The 20,241-nt window shown below is 39.9% G+C and overlaps 1 protein-coding gene across 2 annotated transcripts in view; it reads right to left on the bottom strand.

Moving 5' to 3' along the window:
• The window catches only part of whrnb (whirlin b), a 98,379-nt gene extending 78,605 nt beyond the window's left edge, over positions 1–19,774 (bottom strand). The window contains exon 1 of one of the 2 annotated variants that reach the window (XM_044363066.1): positions 18,014–19,774. In XM_044363066.1, the coding sequence (XP_044219001.1) occupies positions 18,014–18,727 (714 nt within the window). In that variant the 5' untranslated portion in view covers positions 18,728–19,774. The remainder of the gene's footprint in view (positions 1–18,013) is intronic. The other variant, XM_044363075.1, reaches the window with a different exon arrangement.
• Between the last annotated feature and the right edge of the window lie 467 nt (positions 19,775–20,241).

Here is a 20,241-nt window from a genome sequence, read left to right as displayed (position 1 = left end):
GTGCCATTGTCACGCTTATTTTTAAATCTGGAGACCGCCTTGAAGCCAGTAACTAAAGACCAATAAGTATACTGCCAGTACTCTCAAAGGTTGCTGAGAAAGTTGTCATTAAACAACTGACAACATTTCTTAATACAAGTAATTTTGGTCTACATTGTATGCAATTTGGCTTTAGAGCAAATCATTCCACCGAAACTGCTACCTTGCACTTAATAGAGCAAATTAAATCAAGACTTGTTAAAGGAGGAGTAGTTGGTGCTGTATTTTTAGATCTGCATAAAGCATTCGATACAGTCAATCATGATGTTTTAATGTCAAAACTCTCTAAATTTAACTTCTCATCTAGAGCACTGGCATGGATGTCATCATATTAATTTAATAGGATTCATTGTGTTAAAGTTGGTGACACACTGTCCAGGTACATGAAGTGCACAATGGGTGTTCCACAAGGGTCAGTGTTAGGTCTCCTATTATTTGGCCAATATATTAATGATCTCCCTCAACAGTGTCATCATGTAGAACTACAAATGTATGCAGATGATACCGTTGTGTACACACTTGCAAAAACAGCTGAGTGAGCTGCTGCTAAGCTAACAAGTGCATTGGAAAGGATCACACACTGGCTTGATCAATCATGTCTGAGTCTAAATGTAAACAAGACAAAAGGTATGTTTTTCTCTATAACCATGGTACAACCTCCTAACGCTGAAATTTTATCTTGGTGTGACACTGGATCAAAATTTGAACTTTAAGAAATATGTTAAAAAAAACGGTTAAAACCATAAAGTACAACTATGTGTTATGTGTATTTTTTTTGTTTGTTTGTTTGTTTTTTGCTTTGTACTGTTTGTTGTTGTGCTGTTTTGATTGTGGGGGACTACGGATGAGCTAACTCCGGTGCAGTGCATCTTTAATAATTAAAAATGCACACTGTCCCAATCAATAAATCAAATCAAATGCCCATATCTCAAATTCTGATATAGTATTTACACAGCCCCCTGAGCGTTTATGGATACTTTCCATCACTTTACGCCTGTTAGTGCACTCAGACTGGCTTCCCTTCCTCTCTTGTAGATTCTAGGAATGCTCATTTTCTTCTCTGGTGAACATTGTGAACATCAGTGTTAGGCAAGGTACTTGAAAATTGTAATTAATCATTGACTACACATTTCTCATTGTAAAAGTTATTACATTACTTATTACTTAGCGGCAAAAGCTGTCAGCTCCATCAAAGTTTCATTTAAACAGCTCATTCATCCACAGCCACATCCTGCTCTTTTTGTATGTAACACATGTAGAAATATAAAATGAGACGTTTGTAGTTTAACAAGCAGGCAGGATACAGTTTGGAAGAATTTCCCGTGGCTAACATTAGCAAGCCAGCAAAGAACACACAACATGTGAATAAGAGAAAATGGAATTACTGCCAGTCGCATCTCTCCTCCTCTGGGGCAGTCTGTCAGCTGAACAAAGGGACCACACTGATATCAACCCTCCATTAATCCCAGTAAGACAGCAAGCATGCCCACCCCCAAGTGTAAAAGTAAAGGAGCATTACTGGGATTAGTTACTGTAATATAATTACTGAATTTCAAAATGTAAACCCTTACACTACTGTTACTGAAAAAAGTAATTATACTGTATTATAATGTGTTATGAAGAAATGTATTCCTGCCCAATACTGGTGAACACCGACACAACTGTTACTGTTAACATGAAGCAACCATCAAACCACCACCCACTCAAGATATGCAGGTAGTAAAACAAACAAACCCCCCATGCTGAAGATAGCAGGCAGACTGGGTGACTGTTTATCAAATAATAATCAGTTAAATAAAAGACTATGATGTAAGTTGATAATTGTTTGTTCCCTAAAGTGACACTAAAATTGTTTGGGTTTTTTTTGTTTTTTTTTAACATTAAACCATCTGGTTCATCTATATTAGTTTGTTGCTGCTGCAGCTTAAAATAATGCTAACTTGATAGTTGCCATTAGCTTGGTTGCAAACACACTAGCTTATATATTCCCACAGTTATTTGTGAGTCCACACACACTGCCAGTCACACTATGGAAATTTTAGTACCGCTTCATCCACTGTTCATCCTGCTATGGATGCATGTTGTTTTTGCTCAAATTGAGTCGGCTTAAAGTAGATGTAGTCTTATGCTAATGTCAGCATGTGAACATGCTGAACAAAAAATGCCATCCATAGAGCCATGCAGCTACTGTGGCTAAAAATTGTCTCCTAGAATCCTAATTTCACACAGAAATAAGTAGACGCAGATCGATGCTCTCTCTGCAGAGCAAACATCACTGGAATGCCCAACGAATATCTATTCCCAATTTAAAATTGATGTGGCAAGGCTGATTTTGTTGAAACACATTCCTCTGCGGAGAGTGTCTGGGTTTAATATTCTGTCAGAGTTTTTTTTAAAAATACAGAACTCTCACCAGGGGGAAGAGAGAAGCCTGAGAGAGAGAGAGACAAAGAAAAAATGGAGTGAGGGAGACAAAAAAAGAGTTAGAGGTATGCAAAACAAATAAAAGGAGTTTACACAAGTGTAGCAAGACAAGTCAAGGTGACAGCTCTTGACAAAGAGAAGCAGAACGTACGGTGAGAGTGACAGATTGGTAAGCAAGCCATGGACAGATCAATGACCAGACTGTCCATAATGCGAGCAACACTGAACACAAAGCAGAAGGCTCCACACTACACTGAGTACTGAAGGTCTCAGTATGCTTCCGCCAAAAGCATACAGAAAGGGAAAAAGTCTTTGTACTTGTTCCAAATAGTCTGTTTGCATCGCACTGCCTCCCCGATCCCGTCACTTGTCTTTATAGTCTTGACACAATGAATCGTACAGATGAAGGCACACTCTCGGACAATCTCTCTTTGGTTGAACAAATAAAAAGTGACAGACGAAGGTGTGTGAAGAGTTGAAAGAGAGCTTAAGAAAAGTTATGCCTGCTTTCTCATCTACATACAGCTGACTATCACTGTGTAAAGCGGGTGTCATTGCCGCCTGTTTCCGCTGTTGTTTCAGATGCTTGAGCAAGATCTGTTGTGTTATGTTCTCCAGATCATCATGCTGAGTTTTGTTTCTAGAAATTATGATTTTTATCAGCATGTGTCGGCACATTTCAGTAGTAGTTGTAAACAGCTGCCTCTGTGTCTCTCTGCAGCTCTCTGTCCAGTATCATATTGTATTGCAGCTGACAGTGTAACATCACCTAGTGTAGACTATAATATACCCTCCTCTAATATCGCTGTGACTGTCACATGACCGCATTTCATTAGTCACAGAGCGCTTTGATTTAGAAAGACATTTTTAGCATCTAACTTCATTCCCTTTTTATTTTTGTCACAGTACAGCGCTGCTCTGATGGATTCATATTTTCTAACTGTTTTGGGTCCAGTGCTATTACTAGCACTGCTGAAGTTGTTTGCTGATTTCTGGAAGCAGGACATGAAGTCCTGTGTGGGAAATTCTTTTTTTACTCTTTGGGAACGTTTTGTTGAAGAACAGGTCCCTAACATGAAAATTTTAGGTCTGTCAAACATGCTAGTGATGAAATCTCACAAACACACACGTCTTCATGAACAGGTCACCTTCATCAGGCTGAAACAAGTGATTTACGACAAGTTTGCTCAGTTAAGAGAGTTTGATGAATCCAACTTGGAACATTCCTATGAACAGACCTCAGAAAAAAGTAAGAAAGGTTTAGGATAAATATTAAAATGTCCTGGCATGAGGCTCACTGTGTAAGGACACTGTAGCCTAGAGCAAACATATAACATTATGGATCTAGACGTGTGGTGGAATGTTGGTATGTATAATCGCTATGGGCTGCTTTTATATCGTTTTGTGTATCTATGCGTAATTATTGTGTGCGTGGATTCAGTGTCAGGTTAGATCAGTGCCTTTTGACGACCGGGCTACAGCTCTGTACCAGTCTGTTCTGTGCTTGCTCCTGTACTGCAGACATTATCTGACAAGACTTCTCCCTCCCTCCTGCCTTCACCTCACACAAGTCCAGATGACTCGACATGTATTGTATGATGTCTAAATGGACATCCTCTTTCTCATCAGCAACAGAGCCCCATATCCCACCAACGAAGACCTGACCACACCTCCTGCCAGCCCACATAGTATAATTCTCTGAGAATATATATGCTCTTTATGTTTAAATGTATCTATCAAACTTAACGAAATATACAATGTTTGAAAAATCTCTTTGGCTGATCTAATCCAGTGAGTATTATATATCCACCCCCATGCCTCCAATCCCAGTCAGGCTCTGAACACTGCTTGAGTTGTTCCAGTTCCCCTGAGTAAAATTTTACATGTAGTTTTGAATCTGAACAAAAGCATATTTACAATAACAAGTATCCACTTGAAAAATTGCAATAGATGTGAATGTGAGTATGACAAGTCTGTCTGTAGCCAATAGCCTTTTTTGCCTAAAACATCACTGTGACCCATCTGATGCTGCATAGCGGCACATGAATATAACTGATAGAAGAGGGATTTCATATTTCTGTTTAAACAACCTTGAAGAAATGATAGCAAGAGGAATACTGTATGTTGTGTGGATCATTGTCCTGATCACAGTGAGTTAGGGCTGTAGTCTCCTGGTTGACTGCTCAATTAGTTGGTCTATATGCTCTTGTCCAACCAAATTCTCATTGGTCGAATAATCGTTGTGTTACTTTCACAAGGAGAAAAGTGCTAGCTTAGCTAGCAATAGCTTTCCAGGATTAATCCATTATTTCCTGCGGCGGGAGGGACGGACAAACAAATTACCTGTGAAAACAGGGGTGAATTCAAAACACCCCTGTTGGGTTAGCCTAATCTGAAGAGAAACAGAGAAATAGAGAATGGAGAAATGCGTGATCCCCCCGCTTCTGCGACTAATCGATTAGTTGAAAATTATGTACGATTTCAGTCAACTATGATTTTATTTGGTTGACAACAGCCCTACGGTGCATAGTGATGAGCGAGCCCAGGTGGCCAATATGGAAATGGAAAACAGCATACTCAATATGTGAGTTTAGCTCTGTAGTCAGAACAGAAATGGTTCTCATTTTGGTGCACATTAAAGTAATGCCTCTATTAATACAAGCAGGTCATAGGTCAAACAGCTCCACAAACACTATGTAGATAAAAATGTTTCTCACTTTCAGAAATTTTGCTTTTATCCTTCTTATGTCACTTTGCTACTGTGTTTTCTCTCAGGCATTTATATTAACTTTTTACTCTGTGAGGGTTCTAGATAAAGGTCTTTGCCCTTGTGCCTGCTGGTGTATAAATAGCATCAAGTTTGGAGGTCTGTTTGCTCCTGAGCTGTGGGATTTCAGCACAGGAAGTTTCTTGAATGGGCAGAGGAGGCAGAGGATAAAGAATTATAGCTTTTAGAAAATAGCTTTTCACCAGACCAGGCTTATTTTGCCTATAGTAAAATATTTTCTGTGTGCATGTGTGTGTGTGCAAATCCACAAAAGAAACACCAACTTCCATAAGAGTTTTGCATATGTGCATGTGCACATTATTTGGGATTAGGAAAAAGCACAAACTCTGATCACATGACAGCTTAGCTTCATTTCTTATCAGTTTGTAAAGAGGAGCTTACAACAGCATTAATCCACTACAGTATAACAGTGAGTGACCTCTGATATAATGAACATTCAAGAGTTTGTGTGATTTGACACTTTGGTCAGATCCACAAGTATCCAGTGTTAATAACTATTATAGTTTTTACCTGTCAGAGGAAATAAAACTTCTCAGCATGTGAAAACAGTTGTATAATGTCTTCTGTGGCTCTGAAGGAGCTTTGTTAAGCCTGAGAAAATATTCTCTGATGATGTCATCAGGGTTATCTCAGCTTGGACTTGGAGACCACAAATTTGAAAGATGTGGGTCTTAATCAGGCAGGGAGGGTCTAATGAAAAGATGCCATCAAGTTGCATTATGGGAGGTGTAGGATCCAGGATCCAGGCTAACATGCTGATGTTTAGCCAGGTTTACTACATCCACCATCCTGCCGTGATAGCTTGCTAATTGACATTTGCTAATTATTACTAAACACAAAGTAGAGCTGAGGCTGATGGGAATGTCCAAAGTATTGTACAAATAAAAAAATGACTTGATGATGGAGCTACATGAAAACTTAAAGGTGCTATATGCAACATTTAGTCCCACTAGATGTTGCATATAGCACTAGAGCACTGCCATCTCAGACCAAAACAAATGGGCGCGTGGGCCAAACCTTCCCCCTCCCGCTTCCCTTCATGTTCCCTTCACGTGTTGTGAAACACAGAGAAGGCAGCCCCTGAACACACAAAACTCAGATCAAACTGTCAACTAGGCAGTGCTGATCAAATATGGATCAAGATTCTGTAACTGCAAACATATTTTAATGTACAATTTAGCTGTAATGTGAGAAAGTTTGTGACCTGGCCATCATGTTGAAAATGGATGGGCCAAAACCAAGCCCCACCCAGCTCGCAGTACATCATCCACTACATCATCCACCACATCACAACCAGCCAAACAGGACGGGAGGGGGGAAGCAGTCTCTACCATTAGTCTCTTTATAAACAGCCAACAGCTTCATAGGGAGGGATTCACATGCACTAACATGCACGTGCAGCTGGACCAGCTACCAAAACAAAGAACACACAGAGGAGTGTGATTTCATTCTCTGCTCAGAATGCCATTACTCCACTATATCTTGACATAGCAAATAGTTGTTTGCTGCTATATTAATGTTCTAAATCTCATATATGGCACCTTTAAGGGATCAGTTAAGGGATAAGTTGTTACAATTCATCCTGTGTTGTTGAGACGTTTCATCAAAACAAATGATAACTAGATCTTCTAGAGAGCATGAATGTCTGTGTAACAATTGTTGGCAATCCATCCAATAGTTGGTGAGATATTTCAGTCTGGACCACAGTTATTACCCACACTCTCACTTGTAAATGTCTATTAAATTTTACAGTTTAACTATGACCTGCAGTAGCCACTGTGGTTTGGTAAGGACAATGTTTTATAATGCACTAGGTGACCGTAATGGACACTTCACTTTATCTTCCAAACAAGTGATTAACTTACTAAAGTTCAAGTGGGTATTTGTTTGCAACCTGTCTAACTGTCTGCTGTTTGTGTTTTTCTAGTGGACTGCATTGTTATCACACCCAAACCAACAAAAAAAAACAAAACCCAGGTTATAAAAAAACAAATTTCCCTTTCTGTATAATACATTTCTAATCTTATTTGATGAATAACTTTTAACAAAACGTTATCTGTTACTAGCTACGTAAACTCATTACTTTCCAAAGTATTTCTTCACAACACTATTCTTACAGAATTGCCAGACTAAGTCTACATTAAATAGACTTATCTTCACAAATGAGGTCCTTTGTGTATGCAGCTAGCTTGCTGGCCTTTACCACCCTGCTGGTAAACAGCTTTGAAGTCACACTTCAGACAATAGGAAGTGTCTTGGTGCAGCAGGCCTTAAACATTAGCAGCCTCATTAAAAGTTGTAATGAATTACTCAGCTTGTAATGAGAGTGAAGATGTGGACCTAAAGCAAGGGGAGAACTACGGCCTTTAGCAGGAACTGGAAATATTAGCCGTGTTCACATGCCTCTGAATATTAATAGAGTCTTCAATGAAAAGCAAATAAGTAAAGTTCATTTATATAGCACGTTTCACTGACACCAGTTGCAAAGTCCTTCATAGTCAAATAAATAAAACAAAGATAAACAATAGACAAAACACACAAGGGGAAACAGACATAAAACACAAGTTAACACATAAAATACCACATGCTACCTAAATGCCTGTCTGATGGGTTTCTAACTGCTTTTTAAGAGTCCACAGAGTCCAGAGACCTCAGACTTACTGGGAGACTATTCCAAAGCTTAGATGTTGCCGACTGGAATGCACAATCTCCACAAGTCTTAAAACATGTCCAAGGGACACTTAGAAGACCCTCGTTAGAGGACCTAAGAGCTCGGCATATGATGTGGGGGTGTAGAAGGTCCATGACATAATGTGGAGCCTGGCCATGTACAGCTCTCTTCCAAAATGAACAGGAGCAGCAATAGTTAAAATAGTTGTAATGTGTGACCACCTGTTAGATTGTGTTAAAAGCCTAGCAGCAGCAGATGTGATTCAGCGTCAAGTCAGCGTCCTAATATAAGCATCAAAACTCATGGATTGGTCAAAAAACACCACAAGATTATGCAGACTTGACCAAGACGAGGATAAGGCACCATGGTTCTGACTGATCACTGAGTGAAGGTTATCAGGAGCAATAATAAAGACTTTTATCTGCATTTAACTGCAGGAAATTATTTGCCGTCCAGTTCTTACTTGAATATAAACAGTTGTTCAATACAGACAGTCTAGCAAGCTCATCAGGTGTAAAGGAAGAGTATAACTGGATGTCATCAGCATACAAATGATTGGAACAGTACACTCGTCCTAGTTTACTGCTTATTTCCCAGTTTACTGCTTATGGTTAAGCCTGACCCTCATTCCTCTACAGAAGTTATGGAATAAGGGGGTAACAATATCAGATACACAACTATGCAATACAATCCTTTACCTTAAAGAAATAGTTCGACATTTAGTGAAATAAGCTTATTTGCTGTCTGTCTGAGTGTGAGTTGTGTGTTAGTACAGAACTGGAATCAGGATGTGGTTAGCCTAGCTTAGCATAAAGGCTAGTAGCAGAGATAACACTTTAGAATACAGCCTGCAATGTACAGTGTACTTACTTCGCAGTTACAGTGTAATCTTTTGTACTAATGGTGTACCGGTACAGTACATACCAATACATATATGTAGGTACAGGGGAACAAGATGTGAAGTGTTGTGGCAGAAAGAGGCGGTCAACAGAGGAATCAGATGGTCGAGACACAGGTGTCAGATGGGGAATCTCTTTTATTTCACAACGGCTCACCAACAACGTAGACAACATTACAGAACGTGACATGCCTTTTGTACTGAAGACAGGCTATGTGTGTGTATGTGTTCATGTTGCATGACAAGTCTCGTCCTGTTTTTGCCAGACTTTTTGGCACCCTCAAATTCTAAAGAAGAATGTTGGGACATTTCTCAATTTACTTGACTTTGGACTTTAACCAAATTTGAGTGGGCGTCTCTGTACTATGTGTGTGTGTGTGTAGTACACACACACACATGTGAATGGGCGTCTCTATACTATGTGTGTGTGTGTGGTATTCTGCCTCTTTCCAATATATCTCCAGATGTCTCCTGTTTCGGTTTGGTGGACTGACATGTTTGGCATCGGTACAGGTCACCGCGGCCCAGCACTCATTCCAGGTCGCAGTTGCCTGACCCTCATTCCCCTACAGAAGTTATGGAATAAGGGGGTAACGATATAGGAACTCCAAATTACTTATACTGTAGTTATTTTTTAACTACGAGGTACCTATTCGATTATTACAGAGTATGTACGACCTACAGAGCAAAATCTGGAAGCTTCAGGGAAGATGTGATGACTTCTGCAGCACATGATAAATGTGATGTGATTTTATTTCAAAATGAACTTATTACCAACAAACAGGCAAAATACAAAGTGTAAATCAAAGAAGTGACAAAGATTTGGATAGGAAGAACAATAAAAGCAATGCCATAAAGATGATAATAATGCAAAAGTACTATGTTATTTTTTATTACAGTTGTGACTTATAACCTTTCATATCAGCATCATCAAAGTTGAATGGGTACACTTCATTCATATCAGATCACAGCAGGGGGCGACGGAGTGTTTTCTATAAAGTAATGGAAAAGGCTCTCCGCCCGCCCACCCTACAGGTGTACGCTGATGAGATGAGGGAACACACCCAATCTGTTCCCTGCTAACCTACTTTACAGCAAACATATGGTTAGTAATAATCTGAATATATTTATTGGCACAGAATTGTCTGGTTTGTGGCTCATGTCAAATGTAGCAATAACTGAACAAAAGAAAGATCCTGTTGGACTGTTAGCTTGATAATCATTTGTTAGCTACCGCACTTCATATCCAAGCTAACGCTGTGCCCAGCTGAAAGAGCAAAGTGTTAGCCTGCAGTTTTTACAAGCTAATACTAATGATTGCTCTAATAGTAATGTCATTCAATTCAATGTAATACAGTATAACGCTTGTGGGTTTGTGTCTTACAGAAGCTGAAACATGTTCAGGTGATTTTATTCACATAGCAACCTACACTAAGCTAATTAATTGATTTGATTCATTGATTGGGACAGTGTGCAGTTTTAAACATTAAAGATACACTGCACCAGAGTTAGCTCGAAGCTAATTTGTGTCCGTAGTCCCCTACAATCAAAACATACAACAGCACAATAACAAACAGTACAAAGCAAAAAATACACAGAACACACCATACAAAATACAAAATACAAAGCTACACACAACAGCACATCGCATACACCCACAATGTCAATCAGAAACTAACAATGCAAACTAGACTCAGTGGTCACAGGGCTGATTGGTCTTTAGTAATGTTTTTAGTTTGGCCTTGAATGTATTGATTGAACTGCAGTTCTTCATATCATCAGGTAGGACATTCCACCGAGTTGTGGCTTTCACAGAGAAAGCTGACTGCCCACATGCAGTGCGACAAAATGGTACAATCTTGTATAGAGGATATTCTGGAGGATCTAATAGAACTTACTGAGCGAGTGTACACAAAGTAACATAGTGGAGGAGACGCCAAACTACTTAACATTTTATAAACTAGGAACAAATTTGAGAATAATCTAAAATTCACAAAGCTCAGTAAATTGTATTTCTCCAGTACCCTATAGTGATGGAAATGCATTGGCTTTTTGTTGAGTTTGTTTGTATAAGGATTCAAGAGGTTTTATGGCTTTCTCCAGCCTGCCCCCAACATGTGATGCAATAAGACATGTGGGAAAGAATCATAGCATGCATAAATATCTTGGTTGTGTCCAAAGAGAGACAGTTTCTAATATGTCTAAAATTTGCTAAGTTGTACATATGTACTTACGTATGGTTTTAACTGTTTTTTTAACATGTTTCAATTCAGTTCAAATTTGGATCCAGTGTCACACCAAGATATTTAAAATCAGTAACTATGTCAATTTTTTCACCTTGATGAAAATATCAGCGTTAGGAGGTTGTACCATAGTTTTAGAGAAAAACATACCTTTTGTCTTGTTTACATTTAGACTCAGACATGATTGATCAAGCCAATGGGTGATCCTCTCCAATGCAATTGTTAGCTTAGCAGCAGCTAATTTGCTTCTGCACTGGCTAAACTTTCAACACACTCATTGGAGCTGACATTAATTTGTGATGACTTTGCTGGCAACTAGCAATTACTGGAAATTATATTTCCTGTATAGCCTTATGTTACCCATTAATATTGTATTTATTCACATCTAGAATGGTAGCCATGATGGCTTTGCAGTTGTGTGGCCAACAGTTTGATTCTTATGGCTTCTCACCAAGTGGGAGACATCATAACTGTCAGAAATCCAGATATCTCACACTATAATAACGGTCAAGAGACTGAAACTAACAGTTTCTCTCTATAGGGTCAACATATGGCCACGGTGCACCGGCTTCTTTCCCCTCATCTCAACCTCAATCTTGTCATCTTCATCAGGAGTGGAAAGGAAGATGAAAAAGAAGAATAAAATGAAGAAGCAATGCAAGAAAAACAAAGAAATAAAGAATTTGATGCTATTTGTTCATCAAAGTTTTTTAAATGTATTTTAAATAATAAATGTGTTAAATTAAGCATTAAGTTAAGGATGTAAGGTTTTGGTTACACTTTAGATGACAGCCTGCATCTCTTGTACTTATCCTGTAACTAAACATAACAAGAGGGGAACTAACAGTGCTTTAGATTACAGTCTGCATACCCTGTAATTACACTGTAACTAGATGTAACAATGGGGGAACAACCATCATAACAGTTGGTTTAAATTTTACATGCCTCAAAACAAGAAAGAACAAACTAAATTAACTACACAGTTTGCAATCAGAAGAGTATATGAACTATATATATATGCATTCTGATTCATACCTCATGTTTTATCTTTAGCTATATTTATATTAGCTATAGCTATACATTTATTTCTTGGGATGAAAGGAGGCCGTGCACAGAGCTGAAAAAAGGACCTTGAGGAGCCTTGATACTGAACAAAAACAAAGACCACGGAGAAGTCTTTCAACACTTTAATGACTTCACAATTGTCAACATGTGTTTACACACAAGTGAGTGACATCTTTGGTGGGTGAATTCTGTCCACCGATGGCAGGCGGAGCCAAGGTGCCATAAACGAGCATCAAGTGATGCAGTTTGCTAGTGAGGAGAATGACAGCTGAGACAGTCCTTAGAGGCCGACAGTATCCATGACAACACACTGTCCCCTGGACCTTTGTTCCGAAGTAAACGCACAGATGTACCCTGTAGTTATTTTAAGTATCCCCAAATGAAAAAGGAGCAATGTATTTTGCCTGTTTGTTGGTAATAAGGTCATTTTGAAATAAAATCACGTCAGATTTATTAAGTGCTACAGAAGTCATTACTCCATCTTCCCTGAAACGTCCAGATCTTTGCTCAGTTTTATGGTCATACTGTACCTTGTAATAACATAACAGGTACCTAGTAGTTAAATAATAACTAAAGTATTAATTATCTCTAAATTCTTCCCAAATTTCCAGATTATTGCTCAGTAGGTCGTACATACTAATAATAGAATAGGTACCTGGTAGTTAAAAAATAACTACAGTATAAGTAATTTGTAATTTCCTAAATTGTTACCCCCTTATTCCATAATTTATATCTTGTTCCCCTGTCCCTGCTAGGGATGTGCAGAGATCCCAGTATTTGTATTTGTATCTGTATTTGTTGAGGCAGCCAAATTATTTGTATCTGTATTTGTATTCGAATAAAAGTGGAAAGAGGCTTACAAATTCTGTTTTTGTTTTTATGACACTTTTAATTTTAGAAAATTAAAGTGTTACAATAAGTGTTCATGAATAAACGACCTTACAAAGGAGGTCCCCACATCGGATCTTGAACTGGAGTCTCCCAGATCATAGACGACTGCGCTGACTACTGAGCTAAAACTTTACTCATTGCCCCATTGCAGACAGACCTCTAACTATTTATACACCCATAACACAGAGACAGCACACCATGTAATGTGTAGAGAGGAACTTCAAAGGCGATTATTGCTTTGCTCTTTTAATTTATTGCTTATTTTTTACAATCTAACTTTGTGGAAAGGAGAAGGGGAACAACAGGTTATGGAGAGTCCCGTGGGAGCACTTTGCTTGTGTCAGTAACTCAGCTTTATCTCTGGCAAATACCCCCCACAAATAATTTTTAAAATATTTGTATGAAACAAATATTTGTATAAAACCCACTATTTGTGCTTTGCTGATGATGTATTTGTATTCGGGCACACCCCTAGTACCTACATATATGTATTGGTACATACTGTACTATTTTGTACTACACCATTAGTACAAAAGATTACACCATAACTATGGAGTAATTACACTGTAAATTGCGAGCTGTATTCTAAAGCGTTATCAAAGTAGGGAGAAAACCAGCTGTATTTGTTGTAATGTCTCACCATACTGCTATTACTTTGATAGCATGTTGTACTGAACACAGGTTCACACTGATCTGTGACAGCACTGATCCATCACGTTTGCAGTCACCCCCTCTGACAGATGAAGGTGTGAACATGGAAGTTACTCAAAAACACTAGTATGAAATGATAAAGGCTTGGAAAAATAACATTATTTTGACACATTATATCTGATTTCAACAATATGGATGTGAAAATGCTGTGTAGTAATTAAACCCACATTACTTCTCTTTCTGGCTTCTGATGATAAATCAACCAAATTTCAGTCAGTTATTTCTTGTATTGCAATCAGATTGAATACATATAATAAACATCTGGAAAATATGTAATATACAGTATGTATGTCTTTGCACCAGGAAACATTAAACATACAGAGTGTGTGGCAGATTGCCAGGCTGGCTATTTCTTCTGGCTTCCAGTGTTTATGATAAGCTAAACTAACTATGTCCTGATGACAGCTCTGTCTTCAGACATCATGTTAATATCAATCTGCCAACCTCACTCTCTTAAGAAAGCTAATTCCTAAAATCTCAAACTGTTCCATCAACAGAAAGATCTCTGCGGTGTCTGCCCTTAAAATAAAGCCACAAATATCCAAGATTGCCAGTTTGTCTGCGAGAGTGAACAAAATAAGCTGCAACACATCTTCAGCACTGTCAGGGAAAAAGGAGTTGTTGCTCTTGTTTTTCCCCTGGTTCTAGACTGATTCAATAAAGCCTTGTATAGGCAGGTAAAAAAGCCTTTTTATTAGCTCTTAAATAAGATGTCGCCCAAGGCCTGTGCCATCCAGCCTCCAGGAGAAGTGTTGTTTCTGATTGGAAATTGCCGTAGGTAGAGTGTATTAGACTCTGACTTAGTGAGAAAAGCTTGCAAGGTCATAAAAAAGATTCCACAGACAGACAATCCAAATACATGTGTCAAATAAAACATTAGCATCCAGGACAATAAAACAGTACATCATCGGTACATCATTAAACTTAATTAAAGGAACATATTTATATTGCTGCCAGGAGACCTTTGCCTGATCTTTTCTGTTAAGTATCTTTGCCTCCCACATGCCTGCTCCTCTCTCACATCATCGTTTCTGTTGCATCAAACAGAAGAATCAAAGTTGTATCCATGTGGACATTCAGGAACACAGAAAAGCCAGTGCCATCTCATCTTGTCATGTTGACTCATGTGTTTCCTTTAGAACAACAGATCTGTCAGTTACAGCCATGCCAACAGATGAACCAAAACACAATTCATTATAGTTGCAGTCCATAAAATCAAACTGAGAACACTGTTTTTACATCATTTTGCCCTAAAATTGGGGAAATAATCTGGTGCACCTCAGGCTTGGTGGTGTTTGTAAGATTTGTGCCTCTTTTCCACTGCCCTGTAGCGCCCTGAAGCTGTAGCAATGAATGCATACATTTATTTCCTCCAGGGCTTATAGCACTGACCTGGAATATAGTATGCTCTTTGAAAGCAGGACCAAGCAGTCTCCTCAACTCAGCCATGTTGTCAAAGTAAACTGCTTGACCCAAAATGTGTCATGGAAGTCAACCTACTAGAGAGAGCAAGCAAGTGCTTTCAGTACGTGTATCACAGATAGTAGCTGTACAGTATTCTGCCCAGAGCACCAGAAACCAATCAATACATATTTTCTGGAATCCTATCCAAAATAGGAGTTTGTGGTAATTTAATATATTTAATATAACACCAATATATTTAGAAATGTGCACTACATAAGCATAATATCAACTGAAATAATAAAAAGTATTAAAACCAGATTTTGAGGCAAGGATCCTCCACAGACTGGACCTGAAGATGAGGTAAATAAGCAGGAGCTGATTTAAGGCCCTTATAATTTTAGTTGATTTTTTTTTACCTTAGTTGTACATATGCACAAACAAATTTAGAATAATTACCAAGTTACCAAAAATAATTGGCCACTCAAACTGTGAGGGTGAGCAGTCGTTTTCAAGTTGGGATGTATGAATTTAGCCTAATGAGCCGAAAACCAAATTAACCAAGAAAGTGCCCGGGTCTGTCATATGGTGCAGCTGCAGCACAGTTCTGGTTTTGGATGGAAAATGTTTAATTATCTGATAAGTATCACTGTTTTTTGTTGTTTGGTTTTATATGTAGGTCAGTCCTGCAATGACACATACATACAGGTCCTTATGAATAAAACTTTGTAGTAAAATATCTGAGGAACAGCTGTGGTCATGGTTAAATGTTGACTGTAAGAATGAAACGGAAAGTGAACAATGATCTCTTGTCTTGTTGTCCGAAGTTTTCTTGTCTCACCCATCAACCTCAACCTCCTCCTCCTCCTCCTCCTCCTCCTCCTCCCTCTGAGGTCCCTGCGGTTCTATAATAATGTCACCTAATGTTGTTTTCTGGGGATTTTCCGAAAGGTTTGACTCATTTTTGTTAGGAGGACAATCAGTCTGCCTACACAAGGCCAATAGTGAGCCACTGACCTTCCACTTTTACAGTATCACATGTTTAAGTTTTGATTAATTAAAGATCCCTTCAGACATATTTTAAGATATATAAAAATACTATGCTTTGAATAAAAATACAGCTCTAATGTTGTTTTTCCACAAAAAGTGAAATTACCTCATTAAAATCCTCAGAATTCACATCTACTCCTTATCCCACTATATATGAATCTATCTAGCTATCTTCCATGAATATGCAAATATTTTTCATTCCAAAAGCTGAAGTGATGGACACAATATGTCTCCTACTTCACTTTCTCAGTGTATGTGCACTGGAGGCTTCAGGTTTCCTCATCACACTTCTGTCAGTTGCATACTGGACCATGATTGGCTTCAAACTAGTTGTGATGTCACAAATCACTCTCATACAGATTTAATGTGAGCACAGAGAAACTTTCCTCCTTCAGCAGATGAATGTGAAAACAAACTACAAAACTACAAACAAACAAAACACATTTTTTAACTGCAGCTGGACTTTAATTATATATTTCTTCTGATTCTAATGCAAGTAATCATGGTTTGCAAGTCTGATCAATTATAATCATAAGCTAGCATGTAATGCAGGCTGGTTTCATTCACATCCACACGATGGAGGTTGTACAGAAGCGGTATGTATTGTTATTTTGTCCTAAATCCTGTGTCTTTCAACCAGTTTCACACTTTTTTCAGACTGAATAACTTCAACATTCACACAGACTACCATCATCTGTTGGATGGGGACTGCTGACTGTGATTAATCCAAACATCTCTACTTTCACTGTCTGTAAATGTGTTCAGTTTGACTCTGCCACTGATGTAATGGTGGCGCTGCTTTAAAGAACAACACATGAATCACCCACTGCATTCATCCAGTCTGTGGATTAAGTCATCAGGATGTTGTTTCTGGAAAAATTTGTTGCTTTTGAATTAAGTTAATGCCATTTTTCTATGCTGTGAGCACCACAAAGGAAATTCAGTTCACCTCCATTGTATTGGGGGTGGAGACAGAAACCTTAGAGACAGATTTCTCCTAACCTGCACAAATAAAACCAACAGTATGACCACATGTGTGGTAAGTGAGAAAAATACGGTTATTTGCAATCTGGGTAAAAAAAAAAACAATGTAATCATCCCTCATACATGCACTGTGCCTTTTAGTGTGTGGTTTCCAGATGTGGTCCATTTACTAAAGTTTCAGTATTCTGTAATTCACTTCAGTCTTTGTGACAAACATATATAATAACTGTTGCAACCTCTTATTAGCTGCACACACTCAGTGCAAGTAGCTATTAAATTAATCAGCTGATACCTCCCCATGTTGTTCCCTCTAACAATCATGCACCAGCCCTGGCTGAAGAAAACAGCAAGAAAACCTGCTTTATCCATTTGCTGTTGTTTTCCTCTGTGTTTTTTCTTTAAAGAGAACAGGGCATTTACTCTGTGTGCTTCTGAACATGTTGGTTCACTGTGCCAGAGGCCAGGAGCATTAAGCCACAGTCAAGTGGTGTAGAAGAATTAATAAAGAGGAAGTTGCTGGACTGGAGGCGCAGCACTGTCACAAACTACTGTTGTTTTCTAGGACAGCACTGCATGGCCCACTGCTTCCGTTCTCCATGCCTGAAGCATACAGTGTTTACATCTAGAACACGCAAACATAACGTGCAAACATATAGTCTACATATTAACAGGCTCGCTCTCTCTCTCTCTCTCTCTCTCTCTCTCTCACACACACACACACACACACACTGTCTCTCTGTGTGATTGGATCCTACTCCTCATAGACATTATCCTGAGTGTTTCTTTAGAAATGATCAGTAATCATCCATTTATAACTCATGCACGCGCTCACATGTGTCCAGTCCTACCTTCACCGCCTCTATGTGAGTGACATTGTCAAATATCAGGTCGTTCACGGTCACTATCTGGTCCCCGACCCTCAGTCCTTCTCTCTCGGCCGATGAGCCGGGCTCCACCAGGGACACGTAAATCCCCACGCCGTGCTCCGACCCTCCGCGGATGCTGAAGCCCAGACCCTCGTGGCTCCTGGAACGCGTCAGGGTGACTTTACGCACCTCTCCGAAAGGGCTCTCGAAGAACTGGGGCGCCACCGGAGCCGACTGTTCCGCGGCGGCGCTGAAACCGTCCGGACAGCCCGAGGAGGTGAGGGGCTGGTCGTGGATGGAGCTGACATATTTTTGCAGAGTTGAATCGGCCTCGTCTCCAAACCCCTCCGCACTGCCGTTACTGGGGAGCAGCTCTGTCTTCAGGTAGAGTCCTTCGGACGTGTACTGGTCGAACAGCAGCTGGTCGGAGCGCGGGATGACCAGGCGCAGCATGGGAAGCAGCTGTCGTTTGCCGGGTGTGTTGAGAATCACTTTGAGAGTTTGGACCAGGTCGAAGACGTTGCGCTTGGCGTGGTACACATTGAGGCAGTGGATGAACTGCTCTCTCTCCAGGTCGCTGAGCAGCAGGTTGAGAGCGTTGTGGAGCCTCCGGACGTTTGCCGAGAGCGCACGGCCGCTCGAGCCGGCCGGGTTCAGTGATGTGTTGAGCGAAACGCGCTCCAGATCAGCGCTCATCCTACAACATAACGGAGAATCAGTGCATCATACAGACCGGAGGACGGATCATTTGGTAGAAAGCGGTGTTCAAGTCGATCCTCCCGTTTGAAAGCAAAAAGTGAAGCAGCTCACCGCGCATCGGGCAACTTCAACAGGTGACCGGTGATCTACGCGCGTAACGGCATTGATGTACGCCGCACAAGATGTGTCAGCCCGAAATAAACCATCTTCCCACTCAGTGTTTCTTTTCTTGTGGCAGTGAACAAAGTAAATGACCTTTTTTTCTTTGCGGTTTCCTTTTAATCCGTGCAATCTTTATCGCAGTCTTCACCGGGACGAGCTGTAGCGACTCAGATAGTGTCCAGTGTAATATCCGACAGCAGATTACAATCCTTAGAAGGCTTTCTTTGTTATTAAATCATCAATCGGTACATCTTAATAACATGTGACCTTCCCCGTGTTTATTTTGTCCACTGGATGAACTCTGAGTCTGTTGCGTCTCTACGGCGGAGCTTCTCTGTGCGCAACTGGCAGGGAGCGCTGAATTGGATGCTGTCAGACCCTCTGAGTGTAGGAAATGACGCAGGTGTTTGTGTGTGTGTGTATGTGTGTGTGTGTGTGTGTGTGTGTGTGTGTGTGTGTATGTGTGTGCGTGTGTGTGTGTGTGTGTGTGTTGCTTAGGAACTGACAACACTACTCTTAAATGATTATTTTTGGCACGCTATTTGCTGATGTCACATATTGTTGAGTGAAAGCAGGAATAAAACACGACTTCAGACTCCAGAAAACCAGTGAAAAGTCTGCGTCCACATATTTTATTCCACAATGTCTTGGGTAAAAGCAGGTGAATCCCTGCTTCATGGGGCAACTGTAATTGATCTGGACAACTTATTGTACATTTGTTTAGGGTTCATCTTCAAGATGTGTTGGTTGGTTCATCTGGACCCAGTAGGTGTCTGCCTGTCAGCCTTTAAGCTGATCAAGCTGCATTATGGCAAATACCTCCCTGAGACTCCTTGTCATAACTAGAGCCTAAGGCTATTTTTAAACAGCTATTTATAGGAGCCTAGAGTTGTCTTCTTGCTCATGAGAGTAACGAGCTCCCTCTGTCTGGCCCATTGGCATAATGAGAGTCCCTGGAAACATTCCTGCTACACCAGGGTACTGCTGAGGAGACAGGCCTCCTGACAGGGTGCAGCACAGCTGTGTCCACCCTGAGGAAGTGTTCAGTCAATGACATTAAACACAAAGATCACATAAATGACTGTGTTTCTCATCATGTCAAAGTGGTCCCCTTGAGGCTCTCTTAAAATATGCACAGTGCTACCCAATGTCTTCCATTTGTTGTTGTTTTTTAGACAAATGCAAAATAGAAAACAAAAAGTTTGCATTTTAACACGACCTCGTCACCCACCCCTTCCTCATCCCTTACCCTCCACCCCTGGTGAACAACACACAGTATTCAGACCAGTGGTATAATAGTGAGAAGGGAAGTATACAGTAAGTACCCAGGACCCAAACACAGGGAGGGC

Source organism: Thunnus albacares, chromosome 2 (assembly GCF_914725855.1).
Source record: "Thunnus albacares chromosome 2, fThuAlb1.1, whole genome shotgun sequence".
Taxonomy (NCBI): domain Eukaryota; kingdom Metazoa; phylum Chordata; class Actinopteri; order Scombriformes; family Scombridae; genus Thunnus; species Thunnus albacares.
This window is presented reverse-complemented; position numbering and strand designations above follow the sequence as displayed.